Source organism: Volvox carteri (genome assembly GCF_000143455.1).
Source record: "Volvox carteri f. nagariensis unplaced genomic scaffold VOLCAscaffold_20, whole genome shotgun sequence".
Classification (NCBI taxonomy): domain Eukaryota; kingdom Viridiplantae; phylum Chlorophyta; class Chlorophyceae; order Chlamydomonadales; family Volvocaceae; genus Volvox; species Volvox carteri.
In genome coordinates, this window is record NW_003307563.1 from 548949 (window position 1) to 566045 (window position 17097).

The 17097-nt window shown below is 57.6% G+C and overlaps 4 protein-coding genes across 4 annotated transcripts in view; 1 reads left to right on the plus strand and 3 right to left on the minus strand.

Moving 5' to 3' along the window:
* Positions 1-3557, plus strand: part of VOLCADRAFT_104844 (uncharacterized protein) — a gene marked incomplete at its 5' end in the record, with an annotated part of 5138 nt that extends 1581 nt beyond the window's left edge. Inside the window, 3 exons of the mRNA XM_002950684.1 lie at positions 1539-1591; positions 1798-1840; positions 2762-3557. Coding sequence (XP_002950730.1) covers positions 1539-1591; positions 1798-1840; positions 2762-2909 — 244 coding nt within the window. The 3' untranslated portion in view covers positions 2910-3557. The remainder of the gene's footprint in view (positions 1-1538; positions 1592-1797; positions 1841-2761) is intronic.
* A 587-nt stretch (positions 3558-4144) lies between these two features.
* Positions 4145-6937, minus strand: VOLCADRAFT_91212 (uncharacterized protein; the record flags this gene model as incomplete). Its single annotated transcript, XM_002950791.1, has 5 exons — positions 4145-4796; positions 5043-5236; positions 5353-5358; positions 5721-6224; positions 6902-6937. 5 exons carry the CDS (start codon positions 6935-6937, stop codon positions 4145-4147), a joined length of 1392 nt encoding a protein of 463 aa, XP_002950837.1.
* A 1231-nt stretch (positions 6938-8168) lies between these two features.
* On the minus strand, positions 8169-11270 carry rpn10 (26S proteasome regulatory complex). The gene is made up of 5 exons (XM_002950792.1): positions 10902-11270; positions 10304-10390; positions 9648-9898; positions 8922-9195; positions 8169-8807 (listed from the first exon to the last, which is right to left on the minus strand). Exons 1-5 carry the CDS (start codon positions 11259-11261, stop codon positions 8688-8690), a joined length of 1092 nt encoding a protein of 363 aa, XP_002950838.1. The 5' UTR covers positions 11262-11270; the 3' UTR covers positions 8169-8687.
* A 3805-nt stretch (positions 11271-15075) lies between these two features.
* The window catches only part of VOLCADRAFT_104846 (uncharacterized protein), a gene marked incomplete at both ends in the record, with an annotated part of 14710 nt that continues 12688 nt past the window's right edge, over positions 15076-17097 (minus strand). The window contains 3 exons of the mRNA XM_002950793.1: positions 15076-15828; positions 16029-16250; positions 16763-16840. Coding sequence (XP_002950839.1) covers positions 15076-15828; positions 16029-16250; positions 16763-16840 — 1053 coding nt within the window. The remainder of the gene's footprint in view (positions 15829-16028; positions 16251-16762; positions 16841-17097) is intronic.

Here is a 17097-nt window from a genome sequence, read left to right on the forward strand (position 1 = left end):
GATCGACGCGACTGTATGACTGACGACTGTCACACTGTCAACCTGTCTTTTTGATCTTAGCCTCGAACATTGGAACGTCCGTTCGATATCTAACTGGGATATGCTGGGATTCGTTAATTACATAACCATACTGGTTAGATTGACCAACCATAGGCCACAACATTTATCGGCGGCGCCACAGCTGCCGGGGCGCCGGGGCGCTGGGCTCCTCCCTACGCTCCCCACCCCCCCTCCCCCACCCGCGGATCCTGGTGGCAATGGTGATGGCAGGGATGCTGACGGTGGCAATGGTGATGCCATCGCCATTACTGCTGTCGCCATCTCCACCGCCACCATTGCTGTCGTCGCCATCCCCAAAGCCGCCATTACCGATGTCGCCATCTCCACCGCCGCCATTGTCGCCGTCGCCATCCAGGTTGCTTACCCTGCCGTTCCACCGTCGCCGTCCCCATTGTCGCCCGAACCACCGCCCCCACTGCCACTGTCCCCCTCCCCGTCATCACTACTGCTGCTGTCGCCGTCCCCGCCGCCCCCATTGCTGCCGTCGCCAACCCTGCCGTCGTCACTGCCACCGTCGCCGTCCCCACCGTCCCCATTGCCGCTGTCGCCATCCCCCTGCTCGCCAATGCCGCTGTCACCAATTTTCCACCTGTCACCTGAAGCACCACCACCGTCGCCGTCCCCGCCGCTGGCCGCAGGCCGGGAGGCCGCGGCGCTGGACGCCAAGCCTGTCCTGTAGAAAGCGGTCATCAGCTCTCCCTCCCTCCCTCCCTTCCTGCCTCTCTCCCTTCCTCCCTCCCTCCCTCCCTCCCTCGGGTGATGGAGGCGGCCACAAATCTGTGGGCCGAAAGATTACAAGCAATCGCCTCGCCAATTGTGTTCGTATATATGTCCGTGCGATACACGTAAATCCACAAGATTTCCCGTCGCCTTCACACCGCGATACATCACCGCACTTCTCAAACCACTTTCAACATTACCTTCTTGCAAAAAACCACATATCATCACACTTTTCAACGCAACGCCTTTAAGAGACGCTCCTTCCTTGAAACAGCAAAAAACAAGGAAGGAGCGCTACTACCGGGCCGCCTGCGGGCCCGGGCACCCAAAAAATCCACGTCATCCTCTTCACCAAGCGGAAAGAAACTTGAATCTCGCTCGTCATATCGCTACAGGCAGCAGCAGCAGAGCGGCGGCTGCGGCAGCTTAGTGGCGGCTTAGTAACAAGACCAACAAGAAACCCAACACCCGCTGCGCGGCGAAACACCCTCTCACCGCCCCAAAGTCAACCCTGCGCCCTAAGCCCCCCACCACCACGACGTCCCCAGGGGCTGTCCCACCACCACATTCTACCTCACCCCACCACTATCACCAGCCAGCTCCACCATATACCCCTTTGTCTGTCTGTCTATCCATCCCAAGCAATAAAGTCACCGTGTGTATTTCCATCCCCTCGTGTCTTCCCCCTCCTCCTCCTCTCCTTCCGCACTCCTGGCACCACCACTACCACCACCATCACATCGTCCTCCCCTGATCAGCGGTGTCACCTCACCTCCGATCACCAACCTCTCACCACTTCAATACAGCGAATGTGAGCTGCCAACAACGATACACACCAAGAACGAAGTACACAGCAATTGTCCACCATCACCACACCATTGTATGATGCCGCCGCGTAGAGCTCTTGATGTGTGCGGTCCACCACCTACACATATACATAGCCGTATGTATCAACCCCCCGACCGGTAGCAGTTCTTCAGCAAGGAAGCCGTGCCCATCTTAGCGCTGCCGCTGCAGCCTTTGTGGTGACACACGGAATTTACACTGATTTGCATTTCAGGTGCGTGCGTGTTTGTGGTAACGGTGGTAGCTTCCGAACGGGCTTCAAGTAACCCAATGCGAGCTGGATGTCATTCCCGCCACCATATCACCGCTTTCCTTCACATCCCGTCACTCCTTCCCCCGTACCGTCGTACACCATCCCTCCCCCATCCTCGACACCACCGGCCTTAAGAGTGAGCCGCAGCAATGCTTAAATAAAACCCTTTGCCGTACTGAGCCTCCGGAAACGAATCTTTCTCCGGTGTCGTACCACAGATGGAACTCAATGCCTGCTGTGCTGACGTACATACAGTTAAGCAGCTAACAGCGCTATCGAGGCCGAGATAGCCGCACTCGCGCCTTTCAAGCGTCGTGGGGCCAGCCCAACCCAGCCCTGCCCGACACGACCCTAGTAAGAAAGTAACGAGTGCTGTTGCCCGTGCGAGTGAGGCCCCCACCTCACTTGTTAGCAAACTGAGGCGCCGAGCGGGGGGAGGAGGGGCCGGGACGAGGGGGAAAATTACCACCACCGCCACCACCAGCCCGACAAGAAGCACCACCAGCAGAAGACCACAGCCTCGCACGGCCTCACACACCGCCCATACGTAGTTGACGTACATACATACATACATACATACATACGCACATACACACGCACATTTCCCCTCTAAAAATCGCGCCTCGTGTACGCAAGAGGGCTACGTCATCACCATCATCACCATCATCCAGATTTCACCCCCTGGGCACAGCACACAGCACACACACACAATTTAGCATACAAAAAGCATCGACAGAAGCATCACTAAACATCATTAGTGCAAGCAAACCAGCAGACCACCACCCAAACAAAAGCAAGCAACACCACCCCAGGCAGTTCCGAAGCTGCCCTGACCCCGCCCCACCAAACACCTCCACCAAAGGCACCCGCCACGGCCCCCAGCACACAATCCCACCAGGAACTCAAGCACATCACCATCACCCCCACCACCATGGCCATGAAGAGCCAACCCCCACCCCGCCCCCCTGCAATCCCCACCCGGGGGCTCCCCAGTGCTGAGGGCGCCAAGGGGAGCCGGACTAGGGGGTAGAGGCCGTGTGGAGACAGCGAAGGCCCCTTTGCTGGATACACCGAAAACAAGTCGGTATACTGGGAAATGGGCCCACTCCGTCCCTGCTGCTGTACGTATACGTATATACACATCCACACACACACAGCGATACATACTGGCCAACTGGCCCCACCGCTACTACCAGCTGGTTATACCCCATCACCCTTTAAGGGGGAGGAGCTCAGACAGCCCCCCTCCCTCCCCTCCTCCCCGTCCTCACCTCCTGCTTTCCGACTACCAGAGACTGCACACTGCAACAACGGGGACGGGGACTCGCACGCAACTGCATGCTCGCTTACAAAAGAGAAAAGAAAAGACGGAAAAGGAGATGGCGGACGCAATGATGGAGCCAAAGGAGTCGCTTTCAAAGATGTCCTCCCGGGGGATGGGGGATCGGAGACAGGTCCCTGTGTGTATGTATGTATATGTGTGATAGAGGAAGGAGGTATATAAATAAGGGAGAGAGAAAGAGGCGGCCCCTCAGCAACATCTCTCAGCAGCAGCAGCAGCAAAGGATAACCACCAGGGGTGCGTGGGGGGGGGGGAAAAGGGCCGACAGAGTCCGCAAACAGAGCCCCTTCTCCCCTTCACCGCTCAATAGGAAATCGTCGAAGACGTCCTGCGGCCCCCACCCCATTGTTGTGGCACATTTAAATATTAACGCAGCAGAGCACAGCGCAACAACATACACACACGCACCCTGCAACGCACTTCCACTTCAAGATTTGCTGTTGAGCCACAGAAGGCCCCCCCCGCCCCATACACACACGCAGGGGAATACAAACACAGAGCACACAAAAGGGAACACGCGCACCGCGCACACAAGTGACATCATAGCTCTGGAGCTCCAAGACCTCTCTCTCTGTTCGCACAACAGCACATCCCTCAAGTGACAAAGTCGCAAGCAGCACTCTCCCCTGTTTATGGCCAAAAGGTCTCAGGCTGCCCAACCGACTGCCAACTGACAAAGCGACCCATCATCCAACGGACTGCAACATCACCATCATCATCATCATCATCACCATTACCAGCAGCTCCAACATCCCGCCCTCCTTACGGACCATCACACACACACACACGCACCGCACACATGACGAGACAGCAGCTACCCAACTCGACCCACGTCCGCTGCTCCGCCGCCGCTACCACCCACCTCCCCCCCAGTCAGCTCCGCCTCCCCACCTCCTCCCCATCTTCCCCAACCACCCTCATGCTCAGCTCCAGCTTTGCCGCTCTGAGGACGCCAACACGGAGTACACTGCCGCCCCGAACAGCTGACAAATGGCGGTCGGGATAAACAGCGCCAGAGCCCAGCTCGCCGTCGTGTCCAACAGGTACCCAGCCGCGCTCACACCCAGCACACCCGGCACTGCACCCGCCGTGTTGGTGATGCCCAACAGCGCACTCGCGTACTTGGGGGACAAGTCCTGGTGGTTGCAGTACAACCCGGCACGCGACCAGGCGCCCAGCGCAAACGCAACCGACATAAGCCCCACCAGCACCGCCGTCAGCACCGGACCCGCGACGGGGCCGCCAGTAGCGGCAGCCTTGGCGGTGACGGCAGCGGCGGGGGTAAGTGCGGCACAGGCGAGCATGCAGGCCGCAGGGCCCACAAAGGCAATGCCCTGGCAGATCTTCCGTACTCGGGTGAGGGGCATGCCAGATCGTACCCAGCCGTCAGCCACAGGCCCCACCAAGGGCATCATGGCCGTCATGGCGATGTACGGTATGAGGGTGAGGAAGGAGGACTTCTCCACATTCAGCCCCAGGGCCAGCTCAAAGTAGGAGGGCAGCCAGGCCAGCAGAGTGTAGTAGCCCCAGTTGAAACAGAAGTGCGCTACGGTGACCGCCCACACGGGGGGGGACCTGACACAGGGCCGTGGGGAGCAGGGGTAGGGGTAGGGTTAGGGGGAAAGTACCACTCCATCGAACCTCACGATGTGCTCTACTTCGCCGCCAATCTGTAACTCCTCGCCTCACCACCACCTCCACCACCTCCACCGCCGACCCTCCGGCTCCCCCTCCCCCTGCTCCCCCTCTCCTTCCTCTGGCCGCCCAGCTAGGGGGTTTTCGACCTCCCATGCAGTTCTCTCCCCCCACACACACACACACCTCATAAAGTCGCCCCAGGGCACCCGGCCATCCGGGGGCAGCCCCTTCTCCAGCTTGCTGTAGGTGGCGGACAGCGGCACCTCGTCCACCGACTCCAGGGGGAAGCCCGGCTTGCCGCCCCCCGCCGCCTCAGCCTGGGCCAGGGCGGCGCGCATGGCTCGCTCCACCTCCTTCTTCTTCTGCTCCGCAATCATCTAAAGGGGGAGATAAATACACGAGAGCAGCGCAAAGGATCCCCCAAAGGAACCAGTGAAGACAGCGAGTGTGTGGACCCAGATGAGAGTGCAACGATATAAGGTTGCGGATTTACCTCCGGCTGCGGCCGAGAAGGGAGAACCCCCCAGTGGGTGGGATGTTCCGACCCAGCCCAGCCTGACCCGACCCGGCCCGTGGTGTGGGAGGGGGTTTCCCCCCCTGGGGGAGAGGAACTCATTATGCTAAAAACAAAAACGCTCACACTGGAACAAAGGACCGGGGAGTCTGTTTTGGCGTTCGTCCGTCTGATTGCATAGTGCATCCACTACTGCACACCACTGCCTTCCGCGGTTGTGGTTCAACCGCCATTACCCCGTCCTTTCTCCAATCCCCTCCCCAGCCCCCACGGGGCGTGTGTCTGTCCGTGTGTCTGTCTGTCCTGAGCGTGTGTCTGTGTCTGTGGAGGTGTATTGTCGTACTCACGTCCTCGTCCATCTTGTCGGGTTGGACGAGCGGCCACAGCGCAGCCCACACAAGTCCCAGCACCGCGAACAAGTAAAACACCGACGGCCAGCCGAACATCCTTATGAGCGGGCCGCACAACAGCAGCCCCACAGCGGAGCCCACATCCAGGCCGCCCCAAACAGTGCTGACAGCCCGGGAGCGCTCCGTCGAAGGCACCAGCTTCGCCAACACGGCCGTCGCCGCACTTGGCGCGAAGCCCTCGCCCAGGCCCACTAGCACACGCGTCGCGCAGAGCGCCAGGAGGCTGATTTTGGCGGCTGGCGGCGCAATCAGTGTGCCGAAGGACCAGAGCGCGACGCCGGCTGCGAGCACTTTAGCGCCGCCTATCTTTGTCGATATGTAGCCGGCGGGTAGCTGCGTGAGAGAGTATCCCCAGAAGAAGGAGGAGGAGACGAGGCCGCGTTCCGTGGCGGACCAGCCAAGCTCTGAGGCCATGGGGATCACCGCCACTGACATGTTCACCTGAGGGTGAGGGGGAAAAAGGGGGTTGGGGGGTGACGGGGGGGGGGGTACGACGGACCACAGACCATTGAAGAAAGAACCAGAGATGGAGCAGGGCGGATGCTCTACATAGAAATAGACCCAAATGTAGGACTGCCAACTGTAGGCATGTAGGTAAGTTGATAATGACAGCAGTGACGTGGTTTGGTGGAGGGGTGGCAGGAGGGGAGCGTTAAGGGAAGGTTGAGTGGGGTCTGGGGAAAGAGGCGCGGCAGGGTCGATCAACAGGACAGGACTAGAAATCTACATCACCATCATCCACCATATGTCAACAGGAAAGTTATCAAAGACTTCAAAAATTTGAAGACGTCAGCAGGGGAGGGGAGGGGGCAATGGATAAGGGGGAGTAAGCGGATAATACGGAGAAGGTGAAGTAGACCATCGTTCTTCTTCAGCCATACAGACGCAGATCCGTCGGAAGATAGACAGGATGGCCAGCGAGGAGCGCAACAAGCGGCAACCCGCGCCTGGGAGGTGAGCAGCTGGGAAAGGAATCGTTGCTGGGGAACCCCCAGCCGTCGTTGCCAACATGTCATCACCCGAGTTTAAAGACAGCTGTGAGGAGAGTTTTAAGTGGAGAGATTACACAGTCATCATCTTGGCGTCACCATAACGCTATGGCTAGCCCTCCGGCCTACCTTGTCCATGTTGCACAGCACGAAAGCCACAGCCATCATGTACACAACCTTCCAGCGATGTGGCTGCTGCACCACAGGGACAGCGCTGGCTGAGACCGAGGGGGTGCTGCCAGACGTGGATGGAAGGGAAAGGGCTGCTGCGCCCCCATTCAAATGATAATCTCCGCCATGCGCGACGGATTCTGCTCCATTGGAGCTCGGATCTGATTTCGGCGAGCCACTGCTATTAATCCTAACTTCCCATGGCTGCTGCTGTCCACGAGTGATGATACGACGCTGCTGTTGGCTCCAAAAACCTTTTCCATGGGAGTGCGGGTAACCCGGAAACGCTGAACGTTGTGTTGGCGGGAGCAGCGAATGAAAGCCTTTAGCAGGAAGTCGACGTAAGCAAGATGCCTGCACGCTGCCAGGCTGCTGCGCGAGCTGGCAGGGGCGTGACACGGCGCCCCTGTTTGCTTGGCTCCCGAGCATTGAGCGCCAGTGCGAGTGGGCTACAAGCTGCTGCTGAACTGGATGTGTCTCAAGGTAGACACAGGCCTGGAACGTAAGCTGAGTGCCGGCAACGCCCTGACTACACAAGGCACGCGAGTACAAGAAGGATCACCAGAAAGGAGTAAGCAAATATCTGTTTATTGATGACGATCATGATAGAAACGCAACGCTGGCAAGTGCATTCAGTCCATAGAGCGCGCCAAGCCATCCTTCAAAGCCCTCCTGGCCGCATAAGCAACAGAATGCCCGTCCTCCCGCGAAAATTTGGTTGCGAAAAGCATGAATCTTACAAAGATATCACGCGATACGCATGATCAAATACAAGTGCTGCGCGCTAACGAAGTTTCCGGGCCTGGGACTAAACGAACGAGTCTAAGCATAAACATCCATCAGAATGAACCTCACCTGAAATGATCTTCCTTGCCAGGTCGTTGGCGCGCCCAAATGTGCTACGCGGCGAGGTATATCTATTATCGCGCCGATACTTTCAGCCTCGAGGTATGGTGCTTACAACAAAGTTATCCTTCAATCTATACTTGTTTGAACTTTACCTATACTTGTTTGAACTTTAGGGCCGTCAAAAGCTTCTTGAAGCCTAGCCTTGGCAGCGGAAGCCGCTCAGGATAATGCGCAGAGATGCGATGAGAGCCTAAAACATATCGCTTGCAGCTGCTAATGTATTTAGATCATCACTTGTTTCTCAAGGCACTTCCGTAACAATCATCAAAGTACGGCAAACGTCGGGACGCCCGATATGACAAGCAGGACCAGCCTTCTCATACGATCGGGTTACATAAAGCGGTTGTGCATGATCCAGAGACACATAGGTTGCTTTCAGCAAACAATAACAGATAGCGCACCACTAGCACAAAGTGCATAGTAACAAGATGATTCGCCACAATAGACTTCAGCATTAGCTAGCATCGACCCTGCCTGCGCCAATTAAACACAACCGACAAGCACATCGTTGAGTGCACCAATCATATCCCCCACAACCCTCGATAGGGCTTCATAATCCTCGACCGGCTACCCAAAGTACGAATTCGCCTTCACCGACTGAACTGCCGACCCCTATCCACTACCCAAACCCCTAGAAGCCTACATGGCAGCATGCAAGCCATTCTGTAGCGTCGTCACCCCAAACAATGTCAAACCTCCGTACATCTCCATGTGAAAAGCCCTTTCCCATCCTCAGCGCCAGGGGCCTGCCCAAGTTCCCATATAACCCCTCCCTCAATCCATATCGCCATAAGGCCCCGCCCCGCCCCGCCCCGCGCCACCTAAGACAGCAGCACTAATTCTTGCCATCTTTGTTTTCGGGGCCTGCATCCTGCATAGACAGCTGTAGGGCTAGTTGCAGCTCCGCGTCCTCATCCATCACATCCACATCCCCCGGCGGTGGAGCCGCTGCAGCCTGCGGTGCTCCCGGTGTCACCACCGGCGCCAACGCCGGCGCCGGTGTCGCCACGTCGGCTGCCCCCACCGGCGCTGGCGCACCTGCCGCCGCCGCCGCCGCGGCGCTATCCACCTCCATCGACATCGCTAGGGCCTGTTGCAGGAGCGCATCTTCGTCTAGGTCCATATCCCCACCTGCAGCGGTGACGCCGACGCCAGGCGCCACAGCGGGCGCCGGCGTCCCCACCGCCGCATCCGAGCCGGCCGCCAGACCAGCCTCAACAGCTGGACCCGAGGTTCCCGCTGCAGCGGCGCCCTCCGCCGGCGCCGCTTGGCTGGCTCCCGCTGCGGCAGCCGCGGCTGCAGCTGCGCGGTTCTGCCTGTCTCGCTCCTCCTCCAGCGATACACTGCCGATGTAAAATAATCCAGCGGTTAGGCAACCAACGGTTAGAAGCTATCCAAGCGAGCAAGGCAGCCGCATTCAGTCAAGACACTGGTAGTACATCACGAAATGGGTCACTCAACCAATCATCAGGTGTTGCCTCAGGACTGCGCAAAACCCACAAAAGAACCCCCACAGAAACGCCTTGTGTGTTGGCCTCTCATCGGCACACACGCAATACGACTGATACGACCTACGAGAGCCCCACCGGTCACAATGTGAACCCACAGTCGTCAAACGCTGTGGAAGTGCAGCTCTCCTCCTCCCAGCAAAGCCCCGATCCCTTCAGCTTCAACTAGAGCGTCACTGGGCCCTATGGCAGATGGCCAGATAGTCCAGCCCCACGACGGTCCTACCCACGGTGAGTCCCCCAGCCAAGACCGCCCCCCCCAGGTGAGAGCCCACCCAGGCACCCACCGCAGGGCCAGAGCCAGCTCCGGATCCATATTGGGATCCACTCCAAATTCAAATCCGTCAGCTCCGCCACCCGCGCCGCCGCCACCCGCGCCGCCGCCTACACCACCGGCGAAGCCATAGCCGCCGCCGCCCTCACCCTGGAAGATAGGCGATGAGATGAGCACGTCTGATAGCACCGGCCCGGGAGGCACCGTCACCAAATGGGAGTTGCCGTTCGAGTTGACGGCCGCCATGAAGGCCTCCAGCTTCTCCTGCAGGTGAGTGCGAGGCGGTGGATCGTAAGAGGCGCAGGACCACCATCCATTCGCGGGAAGGTGCCCATGGAAGGACCAAGGTGCAGGTGCACACAGGCTGGTGAGGGCCCCCCGGGTTGGCCGCGGCTTGTGGAGGGCCCATGTCATGTGGGCTGCCAGGTTATGCGCGCACACAGGCATGCAAACACAAGTACATAATCCTAGAAGAAGAAGAAGAAGAAGAAGAAGAAGAGGCCGCATGTAGAGGCTTCATGTTGTCTGTCGCGGAAGGTGTGTGCAGAGCTCGCCACAAGGCAGCGCGTTGCGTGTGATGGTTTCGGAGCCTTCAACGAACAGACAGCAGATTTTCGAATGATAGCATTCATTCTGGCCGCAGCCCCGCCATTAGGACCCTAACCTAACCTGGTTCTCCTCCTCCGCGCCGAAGCTAACCACGTCCACAGCCACGTTGTTCTTCTTCAGCTTCTTGGCAATCTTTACAAGCTTCTCCTGCACGAGGTGCACCGCCACAGCAATCAAAGTAGGTTGCATACACATACACATACATACGTGCATACGCGGGCAAAGGCAAGTCGTCCTGTTGGTGTCCATTCGCGTGCAATGCGCCAGCCCCAGCCCATCCCAAACAAATACGAGGTTCGTAATCGTGCCGAGGGTTGTTGGGTCAACCTGAACTTCGAGATTGGGACGTTGTGACCCTCATGTCCCATGGCCCCCAATCCGCTTCACTCTTGCCACAGACACGGAAAAGGATAAGCTGGCAGGACTGGAAGAAGGCACCATGTGCTATCGTGCATAGCGTGCGGCACGCAGGGCTTGCGGATGCCTTGCACATCCCCAGCGGTCCCGTACGTATGTACGCGTCGCAGGAAAGGCGCGCGTGGGGTGGGGTAACGTGCATACCCCACCCCAATGTGCGGGCAACAGGAGGAGCGGGGTCCACATTCCGTAACCCATGGTGAGTAGCTTCTTGCCGTCCAGCAGCGTCGCAGTAACGCACCTTGTCCTCCGTGACTGGACTGCACACGAAGATGACGATCCTCTGCCGCTGGTTTTTGTTCTGCCGGTGCTTGAGGGCAAGTTGTGCAATTTGCACGGATGAGGAAACATTGCATTCACCATCAATGTCGATGTTTGTCATGCAGTTCAGCACTTTCCCAAGATCTGGTGTTGGGGTGACCAAGACCCGAGGCGTCTTGCCCGACATTGTTAGCACGCCTACAGTGGCCTCCGGATGTGCCTGTGTCTTAGCTCCTGCTAACAGGTTGACTGCATCGGCCTGCGCTTGGAAGCGCGTTGGCGCGTAGTCCCCATCTCGCGAGAACTCACTATTGTCTATGCAAACAACTGTACACTCCATACTTCAAATAATGGCTAGTAAATTAACCAGTGTTTGAGGATAGACTCTTTGGGTCTAGCGAGGCAAACTCGCGTAAAGCAGCCGTACAGTGGGTCAATAGGTTAAGTTGAAGCCTTTGCTGTCCCCAAGCATCGTTAACCTTCCTCTTTTGCGTCTTTGCCTTTAATTATATGTTCATTAGGCAGCGCATTGCGAGCTCCTTGGCACCGCACCTGTTTTTTTAATTGCCGTGAAACGGAAAGGATTAAAGGTACGAAGTACAGCATCGCAGTAGATGGCAGAAGTGGCAACGCTGTGCGTGCTCTAGACGTGGAGACTAGATTGCTTTCCAGTTCCGTGGCTTGTATCGCAAAGTAGATGACCCCCCCCTTGCCCGTTGCCTTGAGACTTGACAGTGTGTCCCGGCATCACTGGATACTGTGGTCAGTCGATAGGAAAGCTACTAAATGGACGGCAAGTAGTTCCTTACATATATTCCTTTATTTGAACGCATTTGCAACATGGTAGTACGGTCACAGAATTTTAACCTGTGAAACTCCCGTACACAGCACAGCACAGCGTCTCCGCGCCTTCCTGTTTATGATCCAAGTCGTAAGGCACGTGCAACTTACCACCGTTGATCTGGCGTAAAACGAATGAACGAGAGGAGCCGACTCGATTGCTTAGAAATACATACATACATGCACGCATCAAGCGGAAGGACGCTGCGACATTCCCGCCCGGAACAACCAGCACGTTCCCAAAAACAGCCTCACCAAAGGCTACCCCCGGTATGTATATGCTGTCCAATTAAAACAAAAGCTGCCGCGCTCTTTCCGTCACCGCCAAACAAACTCTAGCTAGTAGTATTAAACCCAATCTATGTATTCCATCCGTACATGATGCGCCAAGTAAACCTGCGGCCGAGACTGTTCGGCACTGCATCTTTCACGGCTAACGATACGGTAAATGCATAGTAGTTAATAATATGACACGCCGGTGCTATGACGCATATCCTCCCCACCTGGAATCCCCCTTATGAACCCCTAATTCGTCCCAGCGCCATCAGCGGCCATCAATAGCCAATAGCGGCCGTCTCAGTTGCGTTGCGTTGAGACAAATCATCGTATGCACGATGCAAAAAGTCGATGCAACCGCGGGAGGAAACTCAAAGACAAGTTCCAACACTGTTCTTCCCATGTGTAAGCCCCTTTTTCCTGCACTTGGAAAGTTATTCACACACGGCCCGCCACCACTAGAACTCCAAAAAGCGGGGCAAGACAGCAAGGTAGGAACTGTAGATCGGACATGCGGACAGACAAACAGACAGACAGGCATATACAAGAAATATGCACCATGCGCGAAATGCGAAGGCGGATGTACGGGCAAGCGCGTGTACGGAAAGCTAAGCCATCCCCACATGGACGCGTCGTGCCGCTCGGCGCCATCCAGTACGGCATACATGTACGACGACATGGAAAGGCACAAAAAAACTGCTCTGGTATACCTTCATCAATTGGCGACGACGACGACAACAACAACAACAACGACGACGTTCAAAATGCGCTCAGTGCCCTGCGTGCGCGATCGTGTTCCAGTTACCCCACCCCCCGCGGCCCTGGCTCGGCCTGGCAGCCTCTGCCCTTTTACATCCCCCACCCATGTCTGCTGATGACCTAGACAGCCGTCATAATAATAGTAATAGTAATAATAGTAATGACCAAGCTGGGATGCAGATCGGCTAGCCTGGGTGGTTGTGTGTGTGTGTTACGTTAACCTGGGAGGCTGCGGGTGGTGGGAACATCCCCTCCTCCACTGCCCACTCCCCCCGCGTCGCCGTACGTCCACCCCCCACTCCCAGAGCAACCGCTACTCACGCCAGCCACACAGCCGCCGTACACATCCACCCCAGGTACCCGCAAGCCTACTACAGACACTGGACCTCCCTGTCCCTCCCGCCTTAGCCGCTACTTCTACTGCCGCTGCTTCCAAGCTTAGCTCGGAAAAAATGCACAACGTATTTTTAAGACATTCGCGGAGAGAGAACTTCTCCAGGAGAGAGCATTTTGCACTCCGTAACGCCCTACGCATGTGCGGCTGCGTCGCCACCACCACCACCACCACCACCACCACTCCCCAAATCCGCTGTGCTGCGAAACGCGCAAAGCCGCCACTGCTGCTTCCCCCCAGTCTCCAGGACAGAGTAGCGCGCTCCTCTGCACAAAGCGGGCTGCAAAGGGACCCGGCACGTCGCCGTCGCGGATGGCGTGCTTTCCTCTCATCTCCCCCGTTCCCCTTCCCCTTCACCTCCCCCTTTCCCCACCGCCGCCCCCTTTTGTATGAGGTCCCTGTCTACCGTGATAAACCCAATCTCGCAGTGCCGTACAGAAGGGAGGGCCCCGGGGGGTAGAGGTCTGGAACCCATGACGCCCTGGGGAGATCCGGATCTGAAAAACACCCCCCGTTTGCCACCTGTGTGTATTTGTGTGTGTATTTGTGTATGTGTGTGTCATAGTGCCGGGGCGAATGCATCTCGGCCTCCATTTCCCCCCCCCATACCCCATGGTACACCCCTACTGCCATCACCACTACTGCTACACAACTCTCTCCCTCTCTGCCTACCGGCTACCCCCCCTTCCCATCCCCCTGGAAGTCCCCGAGGTACATGTATGAAGGTCCAACCCTTCCTATCCCCCGTCCTATCACCCGCAACACACCATCATGCACACACAGGGAAGAAGCAGACGCACTCAACACACTCAAAAAGACATACCACCGAGCCCATGCAGGGCCGTATTCCTCCCCCCCTCAATTCATTTCCTGACGGGCAATAAAGCACGAAGACAGGGGAACCGCCCTGTCCAGCTCTTCCAGTTGAGTACCAACGGACACCCCCACCAAACACACAGACAAACACACAGACAGACAGACACAGATAAAAACAAAGAAAAGCCAGGCAACACATACGGCAAGAGGGACATCGATGCGACGTGATGGAAGCCAATGTTGAAATCGCGCGCGGCACCAAAATCGACTGAGGGGTCAGTCGGGCAGTTCAAGTCCCCCCCGGAACATTGCTGTACGGCACGGCACGTGGAGTACATACTCGTACATACCCAAGAACGTGCTCCAGAGCCGATACATGAGGGCCGATAAGACGTGGAACGCGGCGGACGATACCTCCGAAGGTGTGTCTATATATACATATACATATACCCCACCGTACACCACAGCCTGCGGGTTGCTTCGCCTGCCCAGCGAACCCAATCCTCCCGCGACGGACTCGGTTCAATTCATGCGCATGCAGGAGCCGATGCCGCTCCGAAAACCGCATTGGTAACCACATTGGGTCAGCTCGTCACCTGGTCCAAAAAGCGGGGGAACGGAACACATAGCACCCTAAGCAACACAGCAACCGCTGCCTTCCTCTCCCCCCTCGCACCGCGCCGCACCCCAAAACCCGTCGCATGTAGGGCGTCCTCCACACCACGCAAGAGCGGATACAGCTGGTAGTCTCCTCCCTCCTACACTCCCCCCCCCCCCGCTGCCGCCACGTCAAGATGGGCCACCCCCCTTCCCGCCATATCCCACCACTTGCATATCTGTCGCATGACGCAGCCAAGATTGCACCTGCATCTGTACATCCGTACATCCGTACATCTGCACCTGCCCTGATGCTGGGACCCCCTAGACGAATAGTGTCCACTGTGACAGAACAGGTGTCCACTACGTCTATCCGTCCGTCTGTATGTCCGTCTGCACATGGGCCTATTTCCCTTTATGTCCGTTCACCTGTGTGGAGTTTGTCCATCAGTATGTCGATGTCCCCCCCTCCTCAGGACTCCCCTGCAGCCGCGGAAAAAGCGCCGCCAGCTACCGTTGCCGCCGCCGCCGCCGCAGGGTCGGCGCCCCCCGTCGCCGCCGCCGCCGCCGCTGACCCAGCCGCCTTCGTCAGTTGCACCATCACCACACTGACCTCCCTGGACAGGATCTCCATCCGCCCCTGGAGCAACTGAATCTCCTGCTGCAACAGCGCCATCCGCTGAACCCAATACGACACCCCGCCGCCGCCGCCGCCGCCAGCACCGCCGCCGCTGCCACCCGTGCCGGCGGCGGCGCCCAGTGCTGCCGACAGGTCGGACATGACGGCAGCGGCGCCCCCGTCGGGTAGCAGCGGCCCGAAGAAGATGCCGTCCAGCGCTACGGCGCCGCCGCCACCACCGCTGCCGCCGCCGCCAGCGACGGAAGCAGCGGAGGAAGATGACCAACCGTGCCAAAGGTATCCCAGCATGCACACCGCATTTGCCAAAAACATGGCCAAGACGAGGGCGATCAGGAAGCGCATCTGCGGCGTTGTACGGCATTGCGACAGGTTGAGTACGACATCGACGCCGGATTCGAATACGCCGCGCGCGCCCTCCGCGAGGCGCCTGCCCAAGCTGCGCAACAGCCGCGCGACGCTGTGTTCGCCATTGATGTTGCCGCCGCCACGGCTGTCGCCGCCGCCGAGGTGAAAGCTCTGACGTAGCTGCTGAGCTGCAGTACCCCCGCCGACACCCCCCTCACCGAAATCGGCGCTCTCAAATGCCTACGGTGCAGGAGCAGGTACAGGAGCAGGTGCATGAGCAGCGAATCGCAGCACGAAGGCAAAGTGCCGAGAGGAGCAAAGGGATAACAGCGGCAGCAGCAGTCGCGGTGGATGGGAAGTCCTGAAGAACAATACGCACATATTCTATGGTATGCGAAAAGAGAACAGATGTCGGTTCAGCTCAGTGACCACCAGCTCACCGCGGAGCCAGTCACGTGCCGCCCCGGCGTGCGAGAGGTCAGGTGGGAGGCGGTTCGCTGCAGCTGCACCGAGCGCGTCATCTGCGTGGACCTGGCCGCTAGGGAGCCCATACCGCCGCCGCCGCGGTTGAGACGGGGGGTCTGGGAGAGCTGCGGCGGCGGCAAGTTGTCTTGCTGGTGCACCATAGTCATGTTGAGCGTGTTCCGGGACAGCAGCCGCTCCTGTGTGTACAGGTGTAACAGGTAAGACAGGTGTACAGACAGGTAAAACAGAGGGAGAGAGAGAGAGCGAGTGTGTAGGAGTGTATACGGCTGTGTATTATGGGAAATGTACATGTACGGCAATGCAGCCGCGAGCGGTGGATGGTGCTAATAATAATAATAATAATAATAATAATAATAATAATAATAATAATAATAATAATAATAATAATAACAATAATAATAATAATATGAGTTTTTAGTATTTTATATGTTTCCTCCTAAAACACACACTTACAGAAACATATACAGAAACATATACAGAAACGCAAGGCGCACAGTATCAAAAGTTCCCGCACTTGAGGCTTGTGTCAGGAAATGCCAACGAGCGGTGGTAGCAGGTACTCGAGGACCCACACGGAAACGATGGGGCTGTATGACCTATCTGCCCAACACGTCCATATATGGAACAGCGTTTCCTTCCCCCCGCACACACCCGCTTCCCCCCCGAGCCCCAGCGCCATCACCCTCACCTCCAGGAAGGGTCTGAGCTGCTCTACGAACTGCGCGTACGTGTCCTGCACCTGTTTGACTGACCCGCTTTCAATGACCTGCCATAACGGGGGGCCGGAGGGTGGGGGGAGGGGGGAGGGGGGAGGGGAGGGACGTGTGAAAGGAAACAAGGAAGCAAACGTGGCTGGAGGGGGAAAGACGCGAACCACGAACGGGCGGGAGGGGGAAAGACGTGAACCACGAACGGGCGGGAGGGGGCGGGAGGCGGGAAATAAAATCCCTTTTTCGTCGTCCTGTTTTTTGTCAGTACATAGGGGTTGGGTGCGGTTGGGGGGGAACGAACGTGTGTGGGGGG